Source organism: Rhinatrema bivittatum, chromosome 19 (assembly GCF_901001135.1).
Source record: "Rhinatrema bivittatum chromosome 19, aRhiBiv1.1, whole genome shotgun sequence".
Classification (NCBI taxonomy): Eukaryota; Metazoa; Chordata; class Amphibia; order Gymnophiona; family Rhinatrematidae; genus Rhinatrema; species Rhinatrema bivittatum.
In genome coordinates, this window is record NC_042633.1 from 45,009,166 (window position 1) to 45,031,983 (window position 22,818).

General features: G+C 44.4%; 1 protein-coding gene across 3 annotated transcripts in view; it reads left to right on the forward strand.

The window, feature by feature from the left end:
* VAV1 (vav guanine nucleotide exchange factor 1) overlaps positions 1-22,818 on the forward strand; it is a 131,056-nt gene that overhangs the window by 92,511 nt on the left and 15,727 nt on the right. For 2 of the 3 annotated variants that reach the window (XM_029585253.1, XM_029585254.1), the window contains exons 19-24: positions 240-282; positions 11,530-11,666; positions 12,296-12,361; positions 14,735-14,766; positions 16,499-16,615; positions 19,679-19,766. In XM_029585253.1, coding sequence (XP_029441113.1) covers positions 240-282; positions 11,530-11,666; positions 12,296-12,361; positions 14,735-14,766; positions 16,499-16,615; positions 19,679-19,766 — 483 coding nt within the window. The remainder of the gene's footprint in view (positions 1-239; positions 283-11,529; positions 11,667-12,295; positions 12,362-14,734; positions 14,767-16,498; positions 16,616-19,678; positions 19,767-22,818) is intronic. The other variant, XM_029585255.1, reaches the window with a different exon arrangement.

The window sequence follows — 22,818 nt, forward strand, 5'->3', positions numbered from 1 at the left end:
TGCAAAACATTGAAATTTAATTTCAATAAAATGCACATATTCCTTCACTACTTCACAAAATGCACAATTTTTTATCTGAAAACGTGCAATGGGAATTATGAAACAAGGTAGATGGTTAAAATGGAGGATGGATGCTGGGCATGAGGGAAAGCACTGAAGCAGAAGGAAGAAAGTGACAGCTAAAATAGGAGTGTTAAAATCCTGCAATAATAGTAACTGTTCTTCCCTTTGTTTCGCAGAAGAAGCCCACTCGTAATGCGCACAGTAAGCCGAATAATTCAGGTGCGTCCTTGCAGTGCTCCACTGATAGGGTTCTGAGTTCAGTGGCACGTCTCCTTTCTCCAGGGGTGCTTGTAACTTGTGCTAGAACCAGACCTCATTAGTCCTGGATGAGCATGTTAATATGACAGACTTTATATTATAAATCGGTATTGTTTTCCCCTTTACATTCCCAGATCAGTCCAGACTCCTGGGTTATGCCTCCCTGCCAGGAGATGGAGACAGAGAGTCTCACTGACACTGTACATAACCCAGTGTGCCTGCTGCACTCCCTCAGTATTTCTGTCTCCAGCAGTTCCCTGTATGTACCCAGATCAGTCCAGACTCCTGGGTTTTACCTCCCTGCCAGCAGATGGAGACAGTCTCACTGACACTGTACATAACCCAGTGTGCCTGCTGCACTCCCTCAGTATTTCTGTCTCCAGCAGTTCCCTGTAGTACCACAGATCAGTCCAGACTCCTGGATTTTACCTCCCTGCCAGCAGATGGACAGTCTCACTGACACTGTACATAACCCAGTGTGCCTGCTGCACTCCCTCAGTATTTCTGTCTCCAGCAGTTCCCTGTATGTACCCAGATCAGTCCAGACTCCTGGGTTTTACCTCCCTGCCAGCAGATGGAGACAGTCTCACTGACACTGTACATAACCCAGTGTGCCTGCTGCACTCCCTCAGTATTTCTGTCTCCAGCAGTTCCCTGTAGTACCACAGATCAGTCCAGACTCCTGGATTTTACCTCCCTGCCAGCAGATGGACAGTCTCACTGACACTGTACATAACCCAGTGTGCCTGCTGCACTCCCTCAGTATTTCTCTGTCTCCAGCAGCTCCCTGTATGTACCCAGATCAGTCCAGACTCCTGGATTTTACCTCCCTGCCAGCAGATGGAGACAGAGAGAGTCTCACTGACACTGTACATAACCCAGTGTGCCTCCTGCAGTCCCTCGGTATTTCTCTGTCTCCAGCAGATGGTGGATGGTGTAAAACCTGTAGTCTGGAGAGAGAGAGAAAGATTAAAAGAACATTTCTGGATCCTCCCAGGGGGTTGTGAGGTCCTGGTGGGCCCATTCCTCCCTGGTTTGAGGCGGATGAGCTTGGTGTTGGTGACCCTTCTGATAGCTCGGTCTGGAGGTCCGTGGGGAGGACATCTGGTGCTCCAGATCCCTCATCCCCCACAAGACAGCAGTGAAATCTGCTGGCAGTTCTGCACTGCAAGCCCAGTGGAGCAGGGAAATATCCCTTTTATACAGTTTGTTCTGGGCTCGGTCGCTAAAGTTTGGCAAAAGGAGATGGATATAGCCAGTGGTCTGGCTTGTTTCTGATCTACCATGAAGCCTGTGCTGCTGGAACTGGAACCACTGCACTAAAGAAAATAGATTTCTATGTAGCTTTACTCTCAGAGTAAAAAAAAAGAAATGAAAACCAGGAATTTGAGCAGCATTGGAGTTCCAGGGAGGGAAGTTAGCTTAGCAGCTCGGGGAGCTCAGCGATGGGGTTTTTCAGCAGCTTCTCTGCCAGCGAAGGAGACCGGGTATTGGCTCTGTGGCACTGAGGAACTGTTCCCCTGCTTGACTTTCAGCTGCTGGTGGTGCCATGGGTGCAGGGAGGAACAGTGTGTGCGGCAAAAGCAGTGTGGCATTCAGGGGTCTGCGTCGAGCTGGCCGCACTGGTAGAACGAGCCTCACGGGTGATGGAGTCTAGCACTGAGGCTTTCCCCATCAGTGCAGAAATAGCAGCCACTTTCAATTCTCTAGCAGTGTCGGCAGGAGAGGCAGGGGAATCCATCCTCAGCTTTCGCCGGTGGTTCCCTGTCCCGCGGAGCTGCGGAGAGGCACTTGCACTGAGTCTCTGGTTCTGGTAGAGGCCGCCTGCCAGTTTTAATTTGCTGATGCACAAAGCTTGTTTAGCAGAACAGGCAACAGGGGATGTTGGCTCTTGACCCCAGTCTCCATAGATTCTTGGTCAGTTAGGAGGCCTGAGCTGTTGAGAAGCTCTCCAGGCCTTTGATTTTTGGTGCAGGCTTTGCTTAGCTGTGTGGTAGGCCACAGCAGCAGTTCTTTTCCTACATTCGTAGGTGTGTGCACACATTCTCGCCATGTGGCGGTTACATGTGCAGTGACCTCTGCACATAAGGTTGCCACCTAGATTTGAGCACATACATTTGCAACCTAGACTTGAGTGTGTGGTTGAGTAGTACTTGAGCATGTATATGCATAGGTACTTGTGTGCATAAGGCCCCAACCTAGACTGGAATACATATTTACGTGGGTACTTGTGCATGTACGACTGCAACCTAGTCTTGAGCGCATATTTGTGTGTTCTGGAGAGGTGTGCGCATATGTCCAGATGACATTGATGTGCAAGCAAGAGGCCGCCTTGAGCCGAAGTTCGAGAGCTAGGCGCCAGGGATGAACAAGTCTAAGCACCTTCCTATCTATGAAGCTTGCCATCTGATAGCAATTCAGTCCTCACTCTCTCTCCATTTGTGTCAGCGCTGTTTCAATGTTCAAAGCGATTAGACTAGTACAGCTTTTGCCCATGTTGGGAAATCCCCTTAGTCTATGGTGTCTCTGGAGGGGAGTTGAGTGGGAGGCGAGGCAATGGTTAGTTCTCCTCCTCCCTTGTTCCTGAAGGCAGAGAGAGAAGTTGGAGAGAGCAAGATTGGGCCTATTGACTCTGGTATAGATCCATCCTCCTCTTCCTGGATGAAATGTTTCCAGGGCCTGCAGACCTTTCTGCAGGGATGACTAGTGAAGTGTAGGGATCATGAGCTCTGGCCTCCCATTTGTCAGTCATGGTGGGCAAATGCCACCAAGAGGCTGTCCCTGGTAATGTTCAAGGGGGTGTGGATCATGAGACATCAGAGGATTCTGATGGGGAATTGGTTTCCTCACATCTGGATGGACTCTGCTCAGATATTCTTTTTCCACAGAGATATCTTTCTGAGTTTGTTGGTTCAGACCCTGAACATGCTTGGTATGGCTGGAGGTCCATTTTAAGTTAAGCATACTATTTCTCCCCCCCCCCCCCTATCCAATTCAAGAGATATTGGATTTAAAAAAGTAAATGTTGCTCTCAAGGTTCCCTGTTTCTGCATGGAAACTCTAAGGTCCATCATAGCAGCGGTTAATGCAACTCAAACATTGCTCTAAGCTTCAATGGCAAGAGGAAATGTGGAAAAGGATTTGCATTCACAAAAAAGCAGGAAGTAGCTTGCTTGCTATGATGGCTACTACCCCAAACCAAATAAGCCTGATACTTCACTTTCAATGCATATCCAGCATAGCGCTCTGCTTCAACGGCAGGGGAGAAAGACTGATACTTCACGCATATCCAGCATAGCTCTTTGCTTCAACGGCAGGGGGAATGAAGAAAAGTGGATCTATATATAGATAACCAACAAGGACTGAATTACATAGTCTGGGTAAACAAATATGCATGGATGTAGCTTGCTTATTGCGGCGGTTACTACCCCTAACTAATTAAGCTGGATATGTCACTTAGATGCAGTTCCAATACTACTCTCTACATTAATGGTGGGGGTGGAAGGGAAATAGAACCAAAAGGTTACTAAGAGCCAAGAGAAGCAGATAAGTATGAGAAAAAAAAAGTGCAAAGCTTGCTGGGCAGACTGGATGGGCCGTTTGGTCGTCTTCTGCCGTCATTTTTATGTTTCTATGAGAGTTCTTAGCATTTCTCACCTTGACAGAGGCGTATCTGAACATAGCCATCAGGCCGGAGCACCAGAGATTGCTGAGGTTCATAGTCCTAAGGGAAAGTTTTCAGTTTTGAGCTTTTCCCTTCAGCAGGTGATGGCCAAAGTACCTTCATCCAGGTGAAGGTGATGGGGGTGGCCACATTGCAAAAGGAGGGTGTTAGTGCATCCATATCTGGACTGGCTCATTCATGCAAAATCAGAGGACAATCAATACAAAAGGTACTGATGTACTTGAAGTCTCTAGGATGGGTGGTGAACCTACCAACAAGCCATTAAGTCCTCTTTCAAACTCTGGCGTTTCTGGGAGCTCAGTTCGACATGCTGGTGGAGAGTGTTTCTCACAGAGAGAGACTGCTGAAATTGCAGAGAAAGATTAGGCTTCTGCTAGAGCTTTCGGTGCCCAGGGTCTGGGGACTATTTACAGGTCTTGGGTTCTATAGCATTGACATTGGAATTAATGCACTTGGCATTTGCACATATGCGGCCTCTTCAGGGGGCTCTAACCACTAAGATACTATGACCCAGGGAAAAAAGGGTTCAAATCCCGCTGTCGCTCCTTGTGACCTTGTTCAAATCACTTTATCCTCCATTGCCTCAGATATAAAATTAGATTGTAAGCCCTGTGGGGATAGGGAAATACCTGTAGTACCTGAATGTAATCTGCTTTGATGTACACTTTGAGGTGCCGAAAAGCAGAATATAAAAATCTAAATAAAGCTAAAAAAAAATACACTGGAATCTGTTATTGGAAGAGTTGCATCTTCCCCTTCCATTAGAGGAGGAAACCAGGGAACAGTCTTTCATGGTGGCTTATTCACACCAGTCTCTAGCTTGGTGTGTAATTGGAGGCTCAAATTGGGTAATAGTGACCACTGACGCAAGTCCATCCGGATGGAGAGCAGTGTGGCAAGATCAGTTTGCTCAGGGCCAGTGATCAAAACAGGAGGCCTCGTGGTCTATCAATCGGTAAAAAATGAGAGCGGTAAATTTTGCTTTGCTTGCCTGTCTGCCAAGATTACATGGCCATCCAGTACGGATCCTATCAGACAATGCAATGACAGTGGCCTACGTCAACTGTCAAGGTGGAACCAAGAATCAGGCAATGGGTCGGGAGGCCCGGGAGTTGATTCTCTAGACAGAGTAGTATTTGAGTGGTTGGCAGCATCTCACATCGCTGGAATGAATAATATTCAAGTGGATTTTCTCAGAGAAAGTTAGACCCCAGGGAATTGGAGCGGTCAGGCAGCAATGTGTCTCATCCACGTAAGATTGGGGGGTATCCTGACCAAAGAGAACACCAAGGCATCGCGGTTTTACAGCCGCTGAACAGAACACGGTGCTGCCTTGGATTCATTTTTGTCTTCTCTCCATGGCTCTGGTGGACAAGAGAATACAACAGATAGAGAAACATCTGGCAAACATGATCCTGATAGTTCCAGAGTGGCCACGTCAACATGGCCATAGATGGGCTCCTGAGGTTCGGACATTGGTTGACTCTTTTCCTCCAGGGCCCAATATTTTTGGGTCTGGTGGCTCCTTCTGTCTCTTGGCTTCATTTCTGAGAGGAGACAACTGAGAATGGAGGGGATAGACTAGCTTCTAAATCCTTGATGTATGTGCAAATTTGTAGGATCTTCAGGACCTGGAATACTGTTGACGGAGTGCAGCCTCAACCTGTTCAGGCTATGATGTTGCATATTTTGACTTTTCTACAGAAAGGTTCTGGTCAAGAGACTGGCCTTAAACTCTGAGTCCAGATAGTGAAATTGCGTTGTCTTCAGGGTAAGGTGGAAGGGTATCCACTGTCCACACATCTGTATGTTGTACGTTTTCTTCAGGGAGCTAAGAACTTGCATCCTCAGGTGTGTAATATTTGTCCATCTTGGAATCTGAATCGAGTCCTTGGAGAATTGTATGAAGCTCAATCTGAACCACCAAAGATGATTAAGAACTTGACTCTTAAAGTGGTTTTCTTGGTGGCTGTTCAGCCAGGAGAATTTCATAGCTCCAGGAGCTGTCATGTTGAAATCCCTTCCTACAGATGTCTGATTCAGGGGTATCTTTATGCATGGTGCCTTCTTTTCTGCCTGAGGTAGACTCTGTGTTCCATCTTAGTTAGACAGGGGAGTTTCCAAGTTTTCTGGATTTGGATTCCACTATGCCTCATGCAGGGGATCTTGAGGTATCTAAAGGTCACATTTCTATAGATTGGATCACTTCTTGGTAGATTGAATCATCTCTTTGTACTGTAGAGTGATCCAAAGAAAGGAAGTAAGGTGTCTAAGGCTACAATTGTGTGGTGGCTGAAGGAAGCAATCAATTCACCGTACATTTCTAAAGGGCACCCACTGTCAAGGGGTTTAGAGGCACACTTGATGCATTCTCAGGAAACTTCCTGGGCTGAGTCACAACAGATATCTCTACATGAACCCCCAGATTCATCAAAAAGTGTATCATTGCATGGAGCGGTAAGCATAGTGCACCCTATGCTGAGAGAGAGGAGAGAGCAAGCACCTATCTACAAGGCCCTCATACTAGTGAAGTATTTATATTTCTATAGGAGGGCAATCTAAATAGGTGAGGTGTTGGTGGTTTAGGGGCCAATTTCGCATGTAGTTAGATGTACAAACAGCACAGTACACCTCTGTGAAGATTTGATGTCATTTGGAATGAGGTATACTGTGCTATTGATATGTCTCACTCTACATGTGAAACTGGCCACTAAACCACCACCAACACCTCACCTTGACCTACTATATGGCCCTCCTATAGAGAGATAAATAGGTGCACACAGTGAGGCACTCCCCAGAGTCTCTCCCTCTCTCTCTCTCTTTCTCCCCTCCTAAACCCAGAAATGGCCAAAAGGTAATTTAAAAAGTTTATCGTGAATTGCGTTATGGCCATTCCAGGCATATCACACAGCCTAGCACCAGGAAAAAAGGTGGTTATTTCCGCCTTAAACCATGCGATAGCATGTGTTATGCTACCGCATGGTGTGATATTGCCCCTCATTTAACTAAATCCAGCCCAAACTCCTCCCCAATCCCACCCCTCCCAAAAATTTGTATTTGCGCCATGTGTTACAATTCTTTTCGCATGTGTTAACGCATTATCGCATGCATTAACACCGTAACGCATTTTGATGCGTTACGGTGTTAATGCATGAATGAAAAGTTGCTGGACAGCTACTGGGAAGTCGTTGCCCACTTTTGCTAGGCATTATCGCTTGGATGTCGGAGCTCCGGCTTCCATGTGCTTTGAGAGTGTTCTACGAACCAAACTCTCCAGGTCCCACCTGAGTTAAAGGGAGCTTAGCTACATCCCAGGAGTCTGGACTGATCTGGGTACATAGAAGGAAAGCAAAATTGGTTCTTACCTGTTAATTTTCATTCCTGTAGTAGCACAGATCAGTCCAGAGACCTGCCATTTACTGGGAGGAAGAGTCCACCACTCGTACTACTGCTTTGCTTTTAGTGCGGAGTTGTTGGAGGTTCTCAATACTGATTGCTTACGTTGCTGTCATCTTGGTTTGGGTACAGGTCAATACTGAGGGACTGCAGGTGGCACCAGGGGTTATGAAGCAGTGTCAGTGAACTTTCTCTATCTGCTGGCGGGGAGGCAAAACCCAGGAGTCTGGACTGATCTGTGGTACTACAGGAATGAAAATTAGCAGGTAAGAACCAATTTTCCTTTCCTTAGTATTAATCCTTGCCATGAGAACATAGACCCAAAGGGTGTGGTCTGGATTTTACATGAATATTTAAATATCACCAGGAATGCAGCTTCTTTTGTTTGCCTAAGGAGAGATTTTGAAAGAGCTGCTGATTGGCAAAATTTAACCATTAATTTTCAGTTGTAGCGCACATTCAGGGAGATTTTAATTTCTTGTTAAAGCCCTGTTTTGTGCACTTTCATGGAGCAGACTGGTTATGAAAATGAATAACCTGACAAACCTTGTGCCATTCTATTTAGGGAGCCATTGAGGATGACAAATTTAATGTTGGCCTTGAATATCATTCTGATCAGCTAAATCTGAGATGCCTGCCCTGTCCCAGTCTCCTTTTTGTCCAGCTATTTCTATGCATATTGCACAGATGCATTTTAGCTGGGGGGTGAAGAGAAGGAAGGCTTGTATGGGTGTCAATTTTAAGGCCATAAGACTTTTGAATATATAATCCCATTGTAACTTAGTAGATGGCAGAAAAAGACTTAATGGGTCCATCCTGTCTTCCCAGTTATTCCTGTCCATGCTGCCATTCGCAGCTGATATAAAAACTGGACAGGCTAAGCCTCCCATAAATAGTTTTCCTACAGTAACCCTTGACCCCAAACTATGTGATGGGACAGGAGTTGGAATTGATAACTAAGTTACTGCTGTTGGGAGGGTAGCTAGCGGAGCCCCTCTCACTAATTGTTCATGGAGTTGTGGTGGCAGTGAAGTTCCTTGCAACGTCCTCTGCTGAAGAGAAGTAGGATGGAGAGGGCAACCTAGCAGAGTCCATCCCTCTAGCTCAGTGATGGTGAACTCCAGTCCTCGAGTGCTGCAAACAGGCCAGGTTTTCAGGAGATCCACAATGAATATGCATGAGAAAGATTTGCATACACTGGAGGCAGTGCATGCATATTCATTGTGGATCTCCTGAAAACCTGGCCTGTTTGTGGCACTCGAGGACTGGCGTTGGCTATCTCTGCTAGGACTAGGTGCTGGTGGTCCATGGTGTGGACTGTCAACATATCTGAATGGGCCGACATTGTGAGAATGTCTTTAAAACTTGCAATCTGGCTATATTAATTGTGAAATTAGCATAGCCAGCCCATGGGTTTTAAAGATATTTGCTTAATCTTCAGCAGCCTGCACTGTGGGATGGACTTTGCCATTTGCTATTCTTCAGCAGTGGGCACTATGTGATGGACTTCCTGTGCACACTGGCACTGCAGGATGTGCTCCACCAGTCATCCAGTCCTTATCTCTCTTCCCTTCAACCTCCCTGAACAAGCGACTTTCCTGCCACCTAAACATCCTTAGGTTTTAGTGATGCACAATCGTCAAACCTTTTCGGTTGGAAAGAAATCAATAGAACTAGGGGGTCACAAAATGAAACTCCAGGGAGGACGACTCAGAACCAATGTCAGGAAGTATTTCTTCACAGGGAGGGTGGTGGGTGCCTGGAAGGCCCTTCCAGAGGAGGTGGTGAAGACAAAAACAGTGAAAGATTTCAAAAGGGCATGGGATAAACACTGTGGATCCCTAAAGGCTGAAGGATGGAGATGAAGAAAAGAGCGCATGGTGGTAACTTGCTACTGTGGTGGTGACTGCCCTTAACCAATAAGCCACAGTTTCATCATTGCTCTCTGCATCAATGGCAGGGAGAAAGATGGAAAAGAGAATTAACTATAGATAGCAAATAACTAGGACAACAAATTTTGTGCTCTGGGAAAAATAAACATAGGGGTAACTTGCTGATGTGGCTGTTACGTCCCTTAACCAATAAGCCTGAAACTCTTGATGCAACTCCAATATTGCTCTCTGCTTCTACGGCAGAAGGTAACAGGGAATTGGATTCTAACAGCAGCCAAAAAGGGCCCTGACTTTGACAGCCTGGGAAACTGATAGGAATGGGGGACTTGTATGGCTCAACAGAAACTACCCTAAGCTTGCTGGGCAGACAGCATGGACCTTTGGTCTGTTTCTGCTGTCATTTCTAAGTTTCTATGCTTATCCAGGACAGATCTGCAATCTGATTTGTGCTCTGTCATCTTGGGAGGTTAAGATGTCTCCCAGTTGGTTCACACTTAGCTCTCTTCCCTTTATCTAACCATAAATAGCTACCAACATTAGCATGGCCATTGCTCTAACATCCAGCCATGTAGACTGCCAGGCAGAAGCTGCTGCTAGTTGATTTCTATCTTTGCAGTCTAGTGCAAGTGTCGTCCAAGATCTGCCTCATAGGTCCCCTGAACAGCCTGCTAGCCAGACCCCTGGCTATGTGAGTGCCTGTATTTCAGCTAAGACTTTGTTATTACAGAATGGGGCAGATTTTAAAAGCCCTGCGCACGTAAATCCATCCGGATGTTGCATAGGCCCGGGATGCGCATAAGTCTCGGGGCGTGTTGTGGGTGGTGCAGCATTCGGGGGCATTCTGGGGCGGGGCTGTGGGCATGGGGCCATTCTGGGGGTGTGGCCGAGGCCTCCGAACCAGCCCCCGGGCCGGGAAATGGCGTGCTGGCAGCTGGCCGGTGCGCGCAAGTTACGCCTGTCTCGGGCAGGCGTAACTTTCTGAACAAAGGTAGGGGGGGATTTAGTTAGGGCTGGGGGGTGGGTTAGGTAGGGGAAGGGGGGCTGGGAAAAAAGTTCCCTCTGAGGCCGCTCTGATTTTGGAGTGGCCTCGGAGAGAACGGAGGCAGGCTGCTCACCTCTGCGCACGCAGCCTGCCTCCGCAGGACTCTGGATTTTATAACGTGTACAGCAGCGCACGCATGTTATAAAATCCAGAGTCCTGCGGAGGCAGGCTGCTCGCCTCTGCGCACGCAGCCTGCCTCCGCAGGACTCTGGATTTTATAACGTGTGCAGCAGCGCACGCATGTTATAAAATCCAGAGTCCTGCGGAGGCAGGCTGCTCGCCTCTGCGCACGCAGCCTGCCTCCGCAGGACTCTGGATTTTATAACGTGTGCAGCAGCGCACGCATGTTATAAAATCGGGCTTAGATTTGTTCGCTCCGGGTTGCACGAACAAATCTACGCCCGCGCATAACTTTAAAAATTACCCCTGTGTGCAGCCATCCAGACAGTCCTGGCTGCTAGTTATTAACTAGCAGCCAGGTGGTCTTAGAATTAATTAACTAGTAGTTAATTCTAAGACCACCTGCCAGCCAAATCTCAGTGAGTGCCTGCATTTTCAGTAAGACTTCTAGGTAAGTACTCATGCAGGAAGGGAGCAAATAAGTTACCTAGATAAACTTATACTGGATGATCATCAGCATGAATGTGCCACTGAATACTCCTGGCTATTGGGAAGGTAACTGGATACACTTTTGTCTAACCTTAGAGTACTCACAGGCAGTTCTAGTTATCCAGCTAACTTAAAACCTAGCTGGATAACTCAGAGGCATTCCAGAAGTGGAGTTCTCTGGTTTATTAACCAAAAGCAGGATTTAAAAATTCTCTTGCACTGAATGCTACAGGTTATCCAGCTAAATCCTAAACTTAGATGAACAAACCTACTAAATACTGACTTCCCCAGGCACTTATTAAACTGACCCTACAAGATTCCCTAATCCATCACCCAGCCCTATTTCCATATCATGTTTTACCCCAAGCTTTGCTACAATGTAAACAGCAAGCAAAACATTTATTTATTCTAATTATTTATTTAAGGTTTTTATATACCGGCATTCATGAAATGATCACATCATGCTGTTTTACAAATAAACAGGGGTGCAATAAATACATCAAAACATAGTGAGACTGTCTCCTTGTTTGTATCTGACTTCCTCAGTGAGATTATTTCTGAATTTAATATCTGTTTATCTTTAGGATTAACGAAAATGGAGGTTTGTCAGGATTATTATGGGCTGCCCCCACCACCTGTAGCTTTTGGACCAGCACTACGCCTGAATGTGGGAGAGATTGTTGAGCTCACGAAAGCAGAAGCAGAGCAGCACTGGTGGGAGGTAAAGGCGAATGAGACAAACGATTTAATACAAACTTTGGTAGCTTCTCTTCTCTAATACTAGAGAGCAGCATTTATTCTCATTCTTCCAAGGCTTGGTTACTGCCTCACAGAACCTCATGCTTAAAGCCATGGGCTGCAAGTCAGGGAGAGCTCAGGGTTTTAGGGATGTGCATTTGTTTAAAACAAAAGACAATGTCAATGACATTGTCTATCATTTCATTTTGTTGAAACCATGAAATGAGAAAAAATGCCAAAATGTTATTCTTTTAGTTTTGTGTTGATGTACACTACCTGGACAGTGCGCACTAACTTGGATTTATTGTGTACTAAGTCCAATTACTGTGAACTAACATTTTAAAAATGAAATCAAGCAAAAAATGACACAAAACGAAAATGAGACAAACCACAGCACACCTCTAAATAATTCTGCTCAAAATGCTTTGCTTAAAAACTTTTACAGATGAACTTGTGGGTTTCTCCAAAGCATTATTTGAAGTAGGGTGCCTGCTTTCATTGAATTTTTAATTGTTTACAAATCACAAGATCTCATTGTAGATAGTGAGTCAGCATTTCATAATCTCAAACTGCTAAATAAAAATCGCTAACTCTCTCTCTTGTTTCTGGCAGGGCAGAAATGCTTCCACAAATGAAGTTGGCTGTTTTCCATGTAACAAAGTAAAACCATACGTTAGTGTAAGTGCAAACCCATCTAACTAACGTGGAGTTAAGGCAGGTGCAGAGATCACAGGGAGGGGAGCAATGTGGAAACAGTGGCAGGAGAATGCATTTTATATTCTTTATATCCATAGATGTGCATATTTAATTGCATTCTATGCACATTGAAAAGATTTTGTGTGTTTATCATGCACTGAATTGTATTTGTTGGCAGCTCTGGTTAATAATGTTTAGTAAAAGGTGGGAAAAAAATACCTGAACTGCTGATTAGCTGTTGACTTTGCTATCAGACCTGAAAGTAGAAAGTAATCTGCCAAAAGCATGAGGATTTAAGAAATAGTATCCTTCAGTAGCACTTCTGTGATATTCCCAGCATTGCGTGATGATCGGAGCAGGAATTGTCTTCCATTTATCTTGTACATTGTATTGGTAAAGATTGTTAAATCAGGACTGTTGTGAGGGGTAGAAAAGTAACCCTTATTTATTTTATTTATCGAGTTTAATATACCGTCATTTGGTTTACAAGTTTTATATACCGTCACAATGGTTTAGAAGTTTTGATGGGTAAGAGGTTAGGATGGGGATTAACATCGTTTTCATATTGGTTAACAAGTTTTCAATGGATAAAGTGTTAGAAGGTTAGTAGATGCATTGACGAACATAGAGCGTTCATTTATACATAGAGCGTTCATTTATACATAGAGCGTTCGTTTATACATAGAGCGTTCATTTAAAGCATTATTAGGATTGAGGGGGATATTAACGTAGCAAGGGGAACATGGTGGGGTTCTGAATGAAGGTTAATAGGGTGGGGGTGAGGAGGTTTCAGTCCAGATTTGTGTTAAATTTTGGGGAGCGTGTGAATGACTCATTGGGTGTTTTGTAGGCTTTGGTGAACATCCAGGTTTTAAGGTCCTTTTTGAAGATTTTTAGGTTTGGTTGAGTTCTTAGTACTGTTGGGAGGGTGTTCCAGAGTTTGGGGCTGCCGAGGGATATGGCTCTTTCACGGGTTGAGATTAAGTTATTTGGAGCGTGCAGGTGGGTTTTTCAGAAGGCCTTTGTTGGTTGAGCGGAGGTTTCGTTGAGGTGTGGGTATTTTTATTGATTTACTTAACCAGTTGGTTTCTTCTTCATATATTGTTTTGTGCAGTAGTGTCAGTATTTTGTAATCTATTCAATGTTTTATTGGGAGCCAATGTAGAGCTATGAGAATTGGCGTAATATGTTTGTGCTTTTTTGTTCCTGTGAGGATTCTGGCAGCAGTGTTTTGTAAGATTTGTAGTGGACGGATGGTGGAGAGTGGTAATCCAAATAATAGGGAGATGCAATAATCCAGGTTGGAAAAGATGAGTAGTTGAAGGACTATTCTGAAGTCATCTGGAGTAAGGAATGGTTTTAATCATCATAGTGTGAGTAGTTTGTAGTATCCTTCATTAATTTTATTCGTGATGTGGTTCTTGAAGGATAATTCCCTGTCAATGATGACTTCTAAGTTACAAGCATGTGAGACCGGGGAGCTTGCTGTCTTTTGGTTCTCTATGTTGAGCGGTGGTGGGGGTAATGGTGTGTTTTTTTTCTATCCAGGAGAATTTCTGTCTTTTCGATTGTTTATTATGAGTTTCATGTTGGTTAATAGTTTTATTTTGGAGAGATGTGAGGCTGTTTTTTGTAGGTTTCTTCTAGAGTATTTTGGATTGGGATTAGTATTTGCATGTCGTCCAAGCCCTAGGTCAGTTAGAAAGTGACAAAGCGGGAGAAGGTATATGTTGAAAAGGGTTGCGGACAATGCAGAGCCTTGGAACACCAGTGTTTAGGTTTTTCATCGAGAGGGTATTATTTATTAATACCTGGTAGCTTCTGTGTGATAGGACAAGAACCATTACAACGTTTTCTCAGTTAATCCTATTTCTTTCAGTCAATCCATAAGGATTGCACATGGTTTATGGTATCGAATGCGGCTGATAGGTCTAGGAGGATTAATAGGTAGCTTTGGCCATTTTCGAAGCCCCTGAGCACAATGTTGCTTAGAGAGAGGAGCAGTGTTTCAGTGCTCAGGTAATTCCTGAAACCAAATTGTGTGGGGAATAGGATATTGTTCTTTTCTAGGTGGTTGGATAGTTGTGAGTGGATGATCTTTTCAATGATTTTGGCGATGAAGGGTAGGTTAGATATGGGTCGATAGTTTAGTGGTTGTTTGGATCTAGGTTGGTCTTTTTTAAAATGGGTTTGATAACAGCTGATTTTAAGGAGTCCGGGTAGTTTCCTTCTATGAGGGATAGGTTAACTATGTTGGTAATAGTTTTGGTTATTGAAGGAGCACGGGTTCCCACACTGGCTGCATCTTATCTTATAGCAAGGGCTGGCTCACTTCTCTTTCTTTCTTTTTCTCAGATTCCTTTACCAGATTTGTCTCAGTACTCTTGGTGAGTAAAGCTTATTGTTAAACATTTGTACATCACAAAGTTTTAAGACACAGAACTGAATGTTAGGATGCACAAAGGGGCCAATGCAATACCATGCACTAGTGGCTACTCACGGGCTAACACGCGTCCATAGCAGGGATTAGCACATCCATAATGCGTGTCTAAATCACCGCTTAGCTGATAGCACTCATCACGTGGAAATCCATGTATTGGAGGCTATTAGCTAGTCCCTGCGATCCAATACATTTTCCTCGTGGCCAATGTGCCCTTCAAACACACATTTTATGCCAGCACAAGGGTGCATTGAAAAAAAAAGAAAAGTCCTGCTTTCTATGATTCCTCCTAATAGTATTATAGTGATACTAAGGAGGAGGAACAAAATAAAGCAGTGATTTATTTAAAAAAGAATTATTTGAAAAAAAATGTTGCATGTCCAACACACACAAAATACATAGTCCAGGCCGTGTATCTTGATATCTTGTGCATGCACATGCCGGTAGCAGGAGAAAATGGATGCTCGTACATTGAATGTCCACTTTCCCAAGCAGCTTGATAACCACCTCTCCTGTGCACCTGATTCCAAGGAGGTGCTGGGGTGCATTAGGAAAACTGCACGCCTGTTTTCTGCACACATTTATTGCATCAGCTCCACAGTGTTTGTTCTACCTGGATGTTACTGGGCCATTGTCTCCTGGAAAAGCTCCAGAAGGGCAACTAAAGCAGTGCAGGTTTGCACCAGAAGTAGGGACCTACATTTTCAATTTCTATTATTTTCTACAAAAATCTATCACCGCTTATTATAACAAACATGCACGGGAGAGATTCGCATACAATGGAAGTAATACATGCAAACGTATCTCATGCATATTCATTGTGGATATCCTGACAACCTGATTGGCTAGGTGTGTCCCAAAAGACTGGGCTAGAGAATAGTAATGAGGTATTGGGCAACTTTCACAGAGTGTCAGCTGCAGCTCAAGGCAGCAGTGATATGCATTGTGCTTCCTGAGAGGCAAGAGGTAACCTGCACCGAGCAACAGATGCAGCTCTAAAGGGGATATGAGGGAACTGCAGTTAACTAAAGGAAATCCAAGGAATCCCTGTCTAAGAGTATCAAGAGTAAGATACAACTTCCAGGATCACAAAGCTCTTTCCTCAGGCAGACCCTAGCCCGTGATGGTGACATGTTCAGTGTGTCACGCATGTGAGAACCATCTGTCAGGTGTGACCCGGATGAAAAAGGTTGAGAACCACTGCTATAGGGTGATGATATTTTGAGTTTAATAGCTGGGATTATACTATAACTGGTTGGGGCTTATTGCATGATTTTGATATTCATAGGTACGGTATGGAGTGATTACAATATTTTGAGTCTGATGGTGGGGGATTATTATATAATGACTGTGAGGGAGAGTGATTATCATGTTATGAATTTGATGTTCATAGGTATGACTAGGGTGTTAATTTGAGTATGAATGAGGGAGATTGGGTTCCTGAACATAATTCGCTTTGATGTGTCATGAAAAGTGGAATATAAATAAATTATCATTGTCATGACTGTGCTGGAGGGGAAATACTCATTGATTTTCATGATCATAGTTATTCTGTAGGGAGATTATCACATTAAAATTATGATGAAGAAATGGTGGATGTTCATAAAATTCTGAGTATTAAGTAGGGCTTTTTTTTATAGTGCTGGCTGGTATTAATGATGTGATTATGCAATTGTTAGGTATGCTGGACCGCTGGAGAGAAGAGAAGCTGAAGAAACTCTAAACAGCCGTTCCGAGGGCACATTCCTAGTCAGGCAGAGGGTGAAGGATGCAGAAGAATTTGCCATCAGTATGAAGTTTGTATTGTGTGTGCAGAATGTTAGCTCCTCCCACTTAGCTGGCAGGCCCTTGGGTACTTGGTATTCTGAATGAGAAACTCCCTATGATGATCCTCATTCATGGGGAGGATTTTCCTGTGTAAATATTTGTGGGGAACTTCTGTCAGCCCGTTATGACTCTGGCGCTGCCTCTGCTCACTGTCCTCACCCATTTTTCTCACCCAGGACCTTAGACAACTTTGAAATGTGTTTAACCATGAAACTCCCTTTAAAATGTGCCCTATATTAGCATAACTGTGTTTTTTACCATGCAAGCTTTTTGGGATTACTTTTGTTTAGACATGCTGATGAATATTTTAAATTGATTTACACATTGATATTTCCTTACATAATTGTTTAAACTCCATCCTTAAGGTTTACTTTGTATTTGGACTGTTTTGATTTTAAATGTTCAGCCTTACATAATGCATCATTAGTTGGCTCTATCTTGAGGTGTTTTACATACTAGCATAGTAAATAATGGCAGAGTAAACCCCAATGGTCTAATTTGCCATCATTTACAAAGAAAAACACATGCAAAAAATGATGTAATTCCTGGGCCAATAGACCTAGATAATGCCCACAGAGACTGCCCCTCAAACAAAGACTCTGATATCCAGACTTTCTATACTGTTACTTTTAATTTAATGTACAGGATTCCCTGAATGGGAAGAATTTCTTGTCTAGGCCCTGTGCTTTGCATTTACTGTAATCTCAATTTAAAGTTCATGCAAACAGCACTAATGATCACTGCAGCAATAATCATGCTGGAAGCATTGGATGGTTTCCAACATAACTTAACTGATGAATGGTGAGCTTGATTCATTTTTTTTAAGTAGATTTGTGACCTCTCTTCTGTCCATTAGCTTTATATAGATGGTTCAATTAACTTCCAGATTATAAATCTAATTTCTATCTCTCTCTCCAACCAAATATGGGGCAGTTTATAAACTTCCTCCCAGTTGATAGGGGTAGTTCTTATTATCCGTTTTAGTCAAAGTCCATACAGAAAAATACCAATCACTCCTACCTCTCCTGAAGCTCATCATCCTCTTTACTCTTTCTACTCTTCTCAAGATGATTATGAACCTAGTGACAGGTTCAGACTCCTCTCTCCAGAAATGGATGAAATCCATTCCTCGCACTGACACACTGCTCCTTAGATTACACATACTGAATACTCAGACATGTTGAAAAAATGTTTCAATAAGAGAAACTAAAATGTGGGATGAGGAATGCGGCAAAAATCTTCCGTCTCTAAAACATGAAATCTAAGAAGTTTCCAAACATGTTCTGCACGTTTTCAGACACCGTCCTTCAAAAGGGTGAAAGGTATCTGTCTCCAGTCTGAACCCCGGTCTCAATCCAGAGAACCCAGAGGCTGTCCTCCTAAAACCAGGGATCAACCATAGACAAGTTGTCCCTGGAATGGTCAACTAAAAATTCCACACTTTTAAGGCTCCCAAACCCACACTAGCTATTCTGTTTCCTTCCAATCAGTAAATGGATTATTCCTTTTGGTAGAGATCTGGGAGTATCTCTACAAACATAACAAGAACTCCTGCTTCCACAGACCCAGCAATGGAATAATGAATTCTCCACAGCTATTGTTACCCTCACCCCTCTCAAACAATACTACCAGATCCCCAAGGAACTCCCCATGGATCCTCAAAGGTCTTATCCTTAAACAATCCTGACAACTTGAATGGGCATGGTGAAAACAAAAAAACGGATACCAATCTTCATCTCTGCAAAGAGCACTTCAGGAAATACAAAGCAGTCATTCGACAAGCAAAAAAAAAGACTACACTCTGAATCTAGGTAAACTTTGAACTGGTATTAAAACTCTTCAAGCCTGAACTGCTTTACAACTCTTACCACCACAGAGGATCACACAGCTGAAGAGTTTTCCTAAATTGTCATAGAAAACATTGGAACGGCTTGTCCCTGTGATCATTACCTTCTCTGACAGGTAACATATTACAGCCTAAGTAGTCAGTACAAAATCTAGGGGATCAACTCAACCAAAATCTTACCATGGAATCTCATCATGCAGGTGGTAAGGACAGATCTGCCAACTGCATAGCTACCTTGATAAACACAATCTCGCTACTATTGTCATCCATGCGGTAATCACCACCTGAATTTACCACTGCAGCTACCTATTTAATAGCATCATTCGACATAGTATGAAGCATTTCCAGGTCCTTTAAAATGCAGCTGTTACAGTTTAGGTAGGAGCCAAATCTACCAACCAATTAAAACCAATAATCCAACTGCACTGGCTCATTCCAAATTCTCTGCTTCTCTTACAAGTGTGTGAATGAAAAGCTATTCCAGCTCCTCTCCTCCTACATACCCACGAGAGATCTCTGGACTCTACCAGATTGTCCTGCATTAAAGCTTCATGCTTCCAGCTCTTACGCCCCAAAGATGGTTCCATTACCCTTATTATGACTTTTGCTTTGCTACTTTACTTTCAGGAAAAAAGATAAGTGCTGACTTTTCAGCCAAGTCTTCCCTGCAGAGATCCATTTTCCACAATCTAACTCCCTGTACTTCTGATTAAGGACTTGACCTTAACCCTGGAAGTACTGGATTTTCAATTCTAATCCAGCTGTAAATTTGATCATCACTGCAAGTTATTTCAATTGCAATTTGTTTGATGTAAATTGATATAATCCATCTGGAGGCAGAATATCAAGTGTCTGATATAGATTTATCTGATGGCCAAATTTTCAGAGACAAATTTAAGAAAACTGTAAAGCCTGAGGGGAAAAGCAGAATTTCTTACACACAATGCAATGATTTTTGTTGGCTCTCAGCAGCCAGGACTATTGACTTGGGAGAGGACCAGAGGACAAAAGAGCTGGTGTTTTGACAGGTATTTAACACCTATAGGTTACGAGCAGTCGGGTAGGTATCTTGTAATGAAATTACACAATTGTGTCTGAAGTGGGCAGTGTTTTTCCTTTACTTACACTATGGCTTGTGCAAAGTTATGGTAACAGAAGAGAAACATTGTGATCTTTTTGTCCTCAGGTTTAATTTAGAAATTAAGCACATCAAGATAACAACACTGGAAGGATTGTACCGCATCACAGAGAAGAAAGCCTTCAAGGGTCTTATCGTAAGCTTCTTTGTTTAGAATTTTGGGAGCAATTTTAAAAACATATTTATGTGCCTAAACCATGGGTTTTTGCACGTCAGAATTATAGAATTGCACATAGATGTGCACATATAAGTATAAATGTAATCTGGTTTCATGTATACATATGTGCAGAAAAAATTAGGTCTTCCAGGGCAGAGTTAGAGTTTAGGGTTAGTTTGTGTGGCTTAGGTTGTGCGCAGGGTCTTATGAATAATTTTCAAAGTGGATTAATGCACCCAAGTTTGCTTTGAAGACAAGCATAACTTACGTGCTTTGGCAACACACAAGTTTAATGTGGATTGTTTAAAAAATTATGCTCTCCAGTGCCGGAATAATGGCGCAGTAATAGATTGTCAGGCAAATTTTCACTAAGGCATTTAATTACACAGCTACATGTGGAATTGTGAGCACACACAAAACAACCCAATCTTCAAACACAAGGTACCCATGTAAATGGAGTTTTATATGGATTATACAGAAATATTTTTATTAAAGTCTGGTGCTACCGAATGTGCAAATCAAGCAATTGCACAGGGCATTTCAACCGGGAGGGCAGCATCAAAGGTTAGAGCCAGAAGATGCCTCTAGGGTATGGCAATCCAAAATTTAAAAAAAATGGCACAACCTAGACCTCCCCCCTAGAAACCATTTAAAAATATTTATTCTTTTTCCAATAACCAACACACAATAGGGGGACCTGGGAAAGAGACAGACTGACCGTGTGAAAGAGGGAGAGTGTTTCTGGAGAAGGGGGACCTGGGAAAGAGACAGATTGACAGTGTGAAAGAGGGAGAGTGTTTCTGGAGAAGGGGGACCTGGGAAAGAGACTGACAGTGTGAAAGGGAGAGTGTTTCTGGAGAAGGGGGACCTGGGAAAGAGACTGACAGGGTGAAAGAGGGAGAGTGTTTCTGGAGAAGGGGGACCTAGGAAAGACAGACTGACCATGTGAAAGAGGGAGAGTGTTTCTGGAGAAGGGGGACCTGGGAAAGAGACTGACAGTGTGAAAGGGAGAGTGTTTCTGGAGAAGGGGGACCTGGGAAAGAGACTGACAGTGTGAAAGAGGGAGAGTGTTTCTGGAGAAGGGGGACCTGGGAAAGACAGACTGACCATGTGATAGAGGGAGAGTGTTTCTGGAGAAGGGGGACCTGGGAAAGACTGACAGTGTGAAAGGGAGAGTGTTTCTGGAGAAGGAGGACCTGGGAAAGAGACTGACAGGGTGAAAGAGGGAGAGTGTTTCTGGAGAAGGGGGACCTGGGAAAGACAGACTGACAGGGTGAAAGAGGGAGAGTGTTTCTGGAGAAGGGGGACCTGGGAAAGACTGACAGTGTGAAAGGGAGAGTGTTTCTGGAGAAGGGGGACCTGGGAAAGAGACTGACAGTGTGAAAGAGGGAGAGTGTTTCTGGAGAAGGGGGACCTGGGAAAGAGACTGACAGTGTGAAAGAGGGAGAGTGTTTCTGGAGAAGGGGGACCTGGGAAAAACTGATAGTGTGAAAGGGAGAGTGTTTCTGGAGAAGGGAGACCTGTGAAAGAGGGAGAGTGTTTCTGGAGAAGCGGGACCTGGGAAAGACAGACTGACCATGTGATAGAGGGAGAGTGTTTCTGGAGAAGGGGGACCTGGGAAAGAGACTGACAGTGTGAAAGAGGGAGAGTGTTTCTGGAGAAGGAGGACCTGGGAAAGAGACTGACAGGGTGAAAGAGGGAGAGTGTTTCTGGAGAAGGGGGACCTGGGAAAGACAGACTGACAGTGTGAAAGAGGGAGTGTTTCTGGAGAAGGGGGACCCAGGAAAGAGACTGACAGTGTGAAAGAGGGAGAGTGTTTCTGGAGAAGGGGGACCTGGGAAAGACTGACAGTGTGAAAGGGAGAGTGTTTCTGGAGAAGGGGGACCTGGGAAAGAGACTGACAGTGTGAAAGAGGGAGAGTGTTTCTGGAGAAGGGGGACCTGGGAAAGAGACTGACAGGGTGAAAGGGAGAGTGTTTCTGGAGAAGGGGGACCTGGGAAAGAGACTGACAGTGTGAAAGAGGGAGAGTGTTTCTGGAGAAGGGGGACCTGGGAAAGAGACTGACAGTGTGAAAGAGGGAGAGTGTTTCTGGAGAAGGGGGACCTGGGAAAGAGACTGACAGTGTGAAAGAGGGAGAGTGTTTCTGGAGAAGCGGGACCTGGGAAAGAGACTGACAGGGTGAAAGAGGGAGAGTGTTTCTGGAGAAGGGGGACCTGGGAAAGAGACTGACAGGGTGAAAGAGGGAGAGTGTTTCTGGAGAAGGGGGACCTGGGAAAGACAGACTGACAGTGTGAAAGAGGGAGAGTGTTTCTGGAGAAGGAGGACCTGGGAAAGAGACTGACAGGGTGAAAGAGGGAGAGTGTTTCTGGAGAAGGGGGACCTGGGAAAGAGACTGACAGGGTGAAAGAGGGAGAGTGTTTCTGGAGAAGGGGGACCTGGGAAAGAGACTGACAGTGTGAAAGAGGGAGAGTGTTTCTGGAGAAGGGGGACCTGGGAAAGAGACTGACAGGGTGAAAGAGGGAGAGTGTTTCTGGAGAAGGGGGACCTGGGAAAGAGACAGATTGACAGTGTGAAAGAGGGAGAGTGTTTCTGGAGAAGGGGGACCCAGGAAAGAGACAGATTGACAGTGTGAAAGAGGGAGAGTGTTTCTGGAGAAGGAGGACCTGGGAAAGAGACTGACAGGGTGAAAGAGGGAGAGTGTTTCTGGAGAAGGGGGACCTGGGGAAGAGACTGACAGGGTGAAAGAGGGAGAGTGTTTCTGGAGAAGGGGGACCTGGGAAAGACAGACTGACAGTGTGAAAGAGGGAGTGTTTCTGGAGAAGGAGGACCTGGGAAAGAGACTGACAGTGTGAAAGAGGGAGTGTTTCTGGAGAAGGGGGACCTGGGAAAGAGACTGACAGTGTGAAAGAGGGAGTGTTTCTGGAGAAGGAGGACCTGGGAAAGAGACTGACAGGGTGAAAGAGGGAGAGTGTTTCTGGAGAAGGGGGACCTGGGAAAGACAGACTGACAGTGTGAAAGAGGGAGTGTTTCT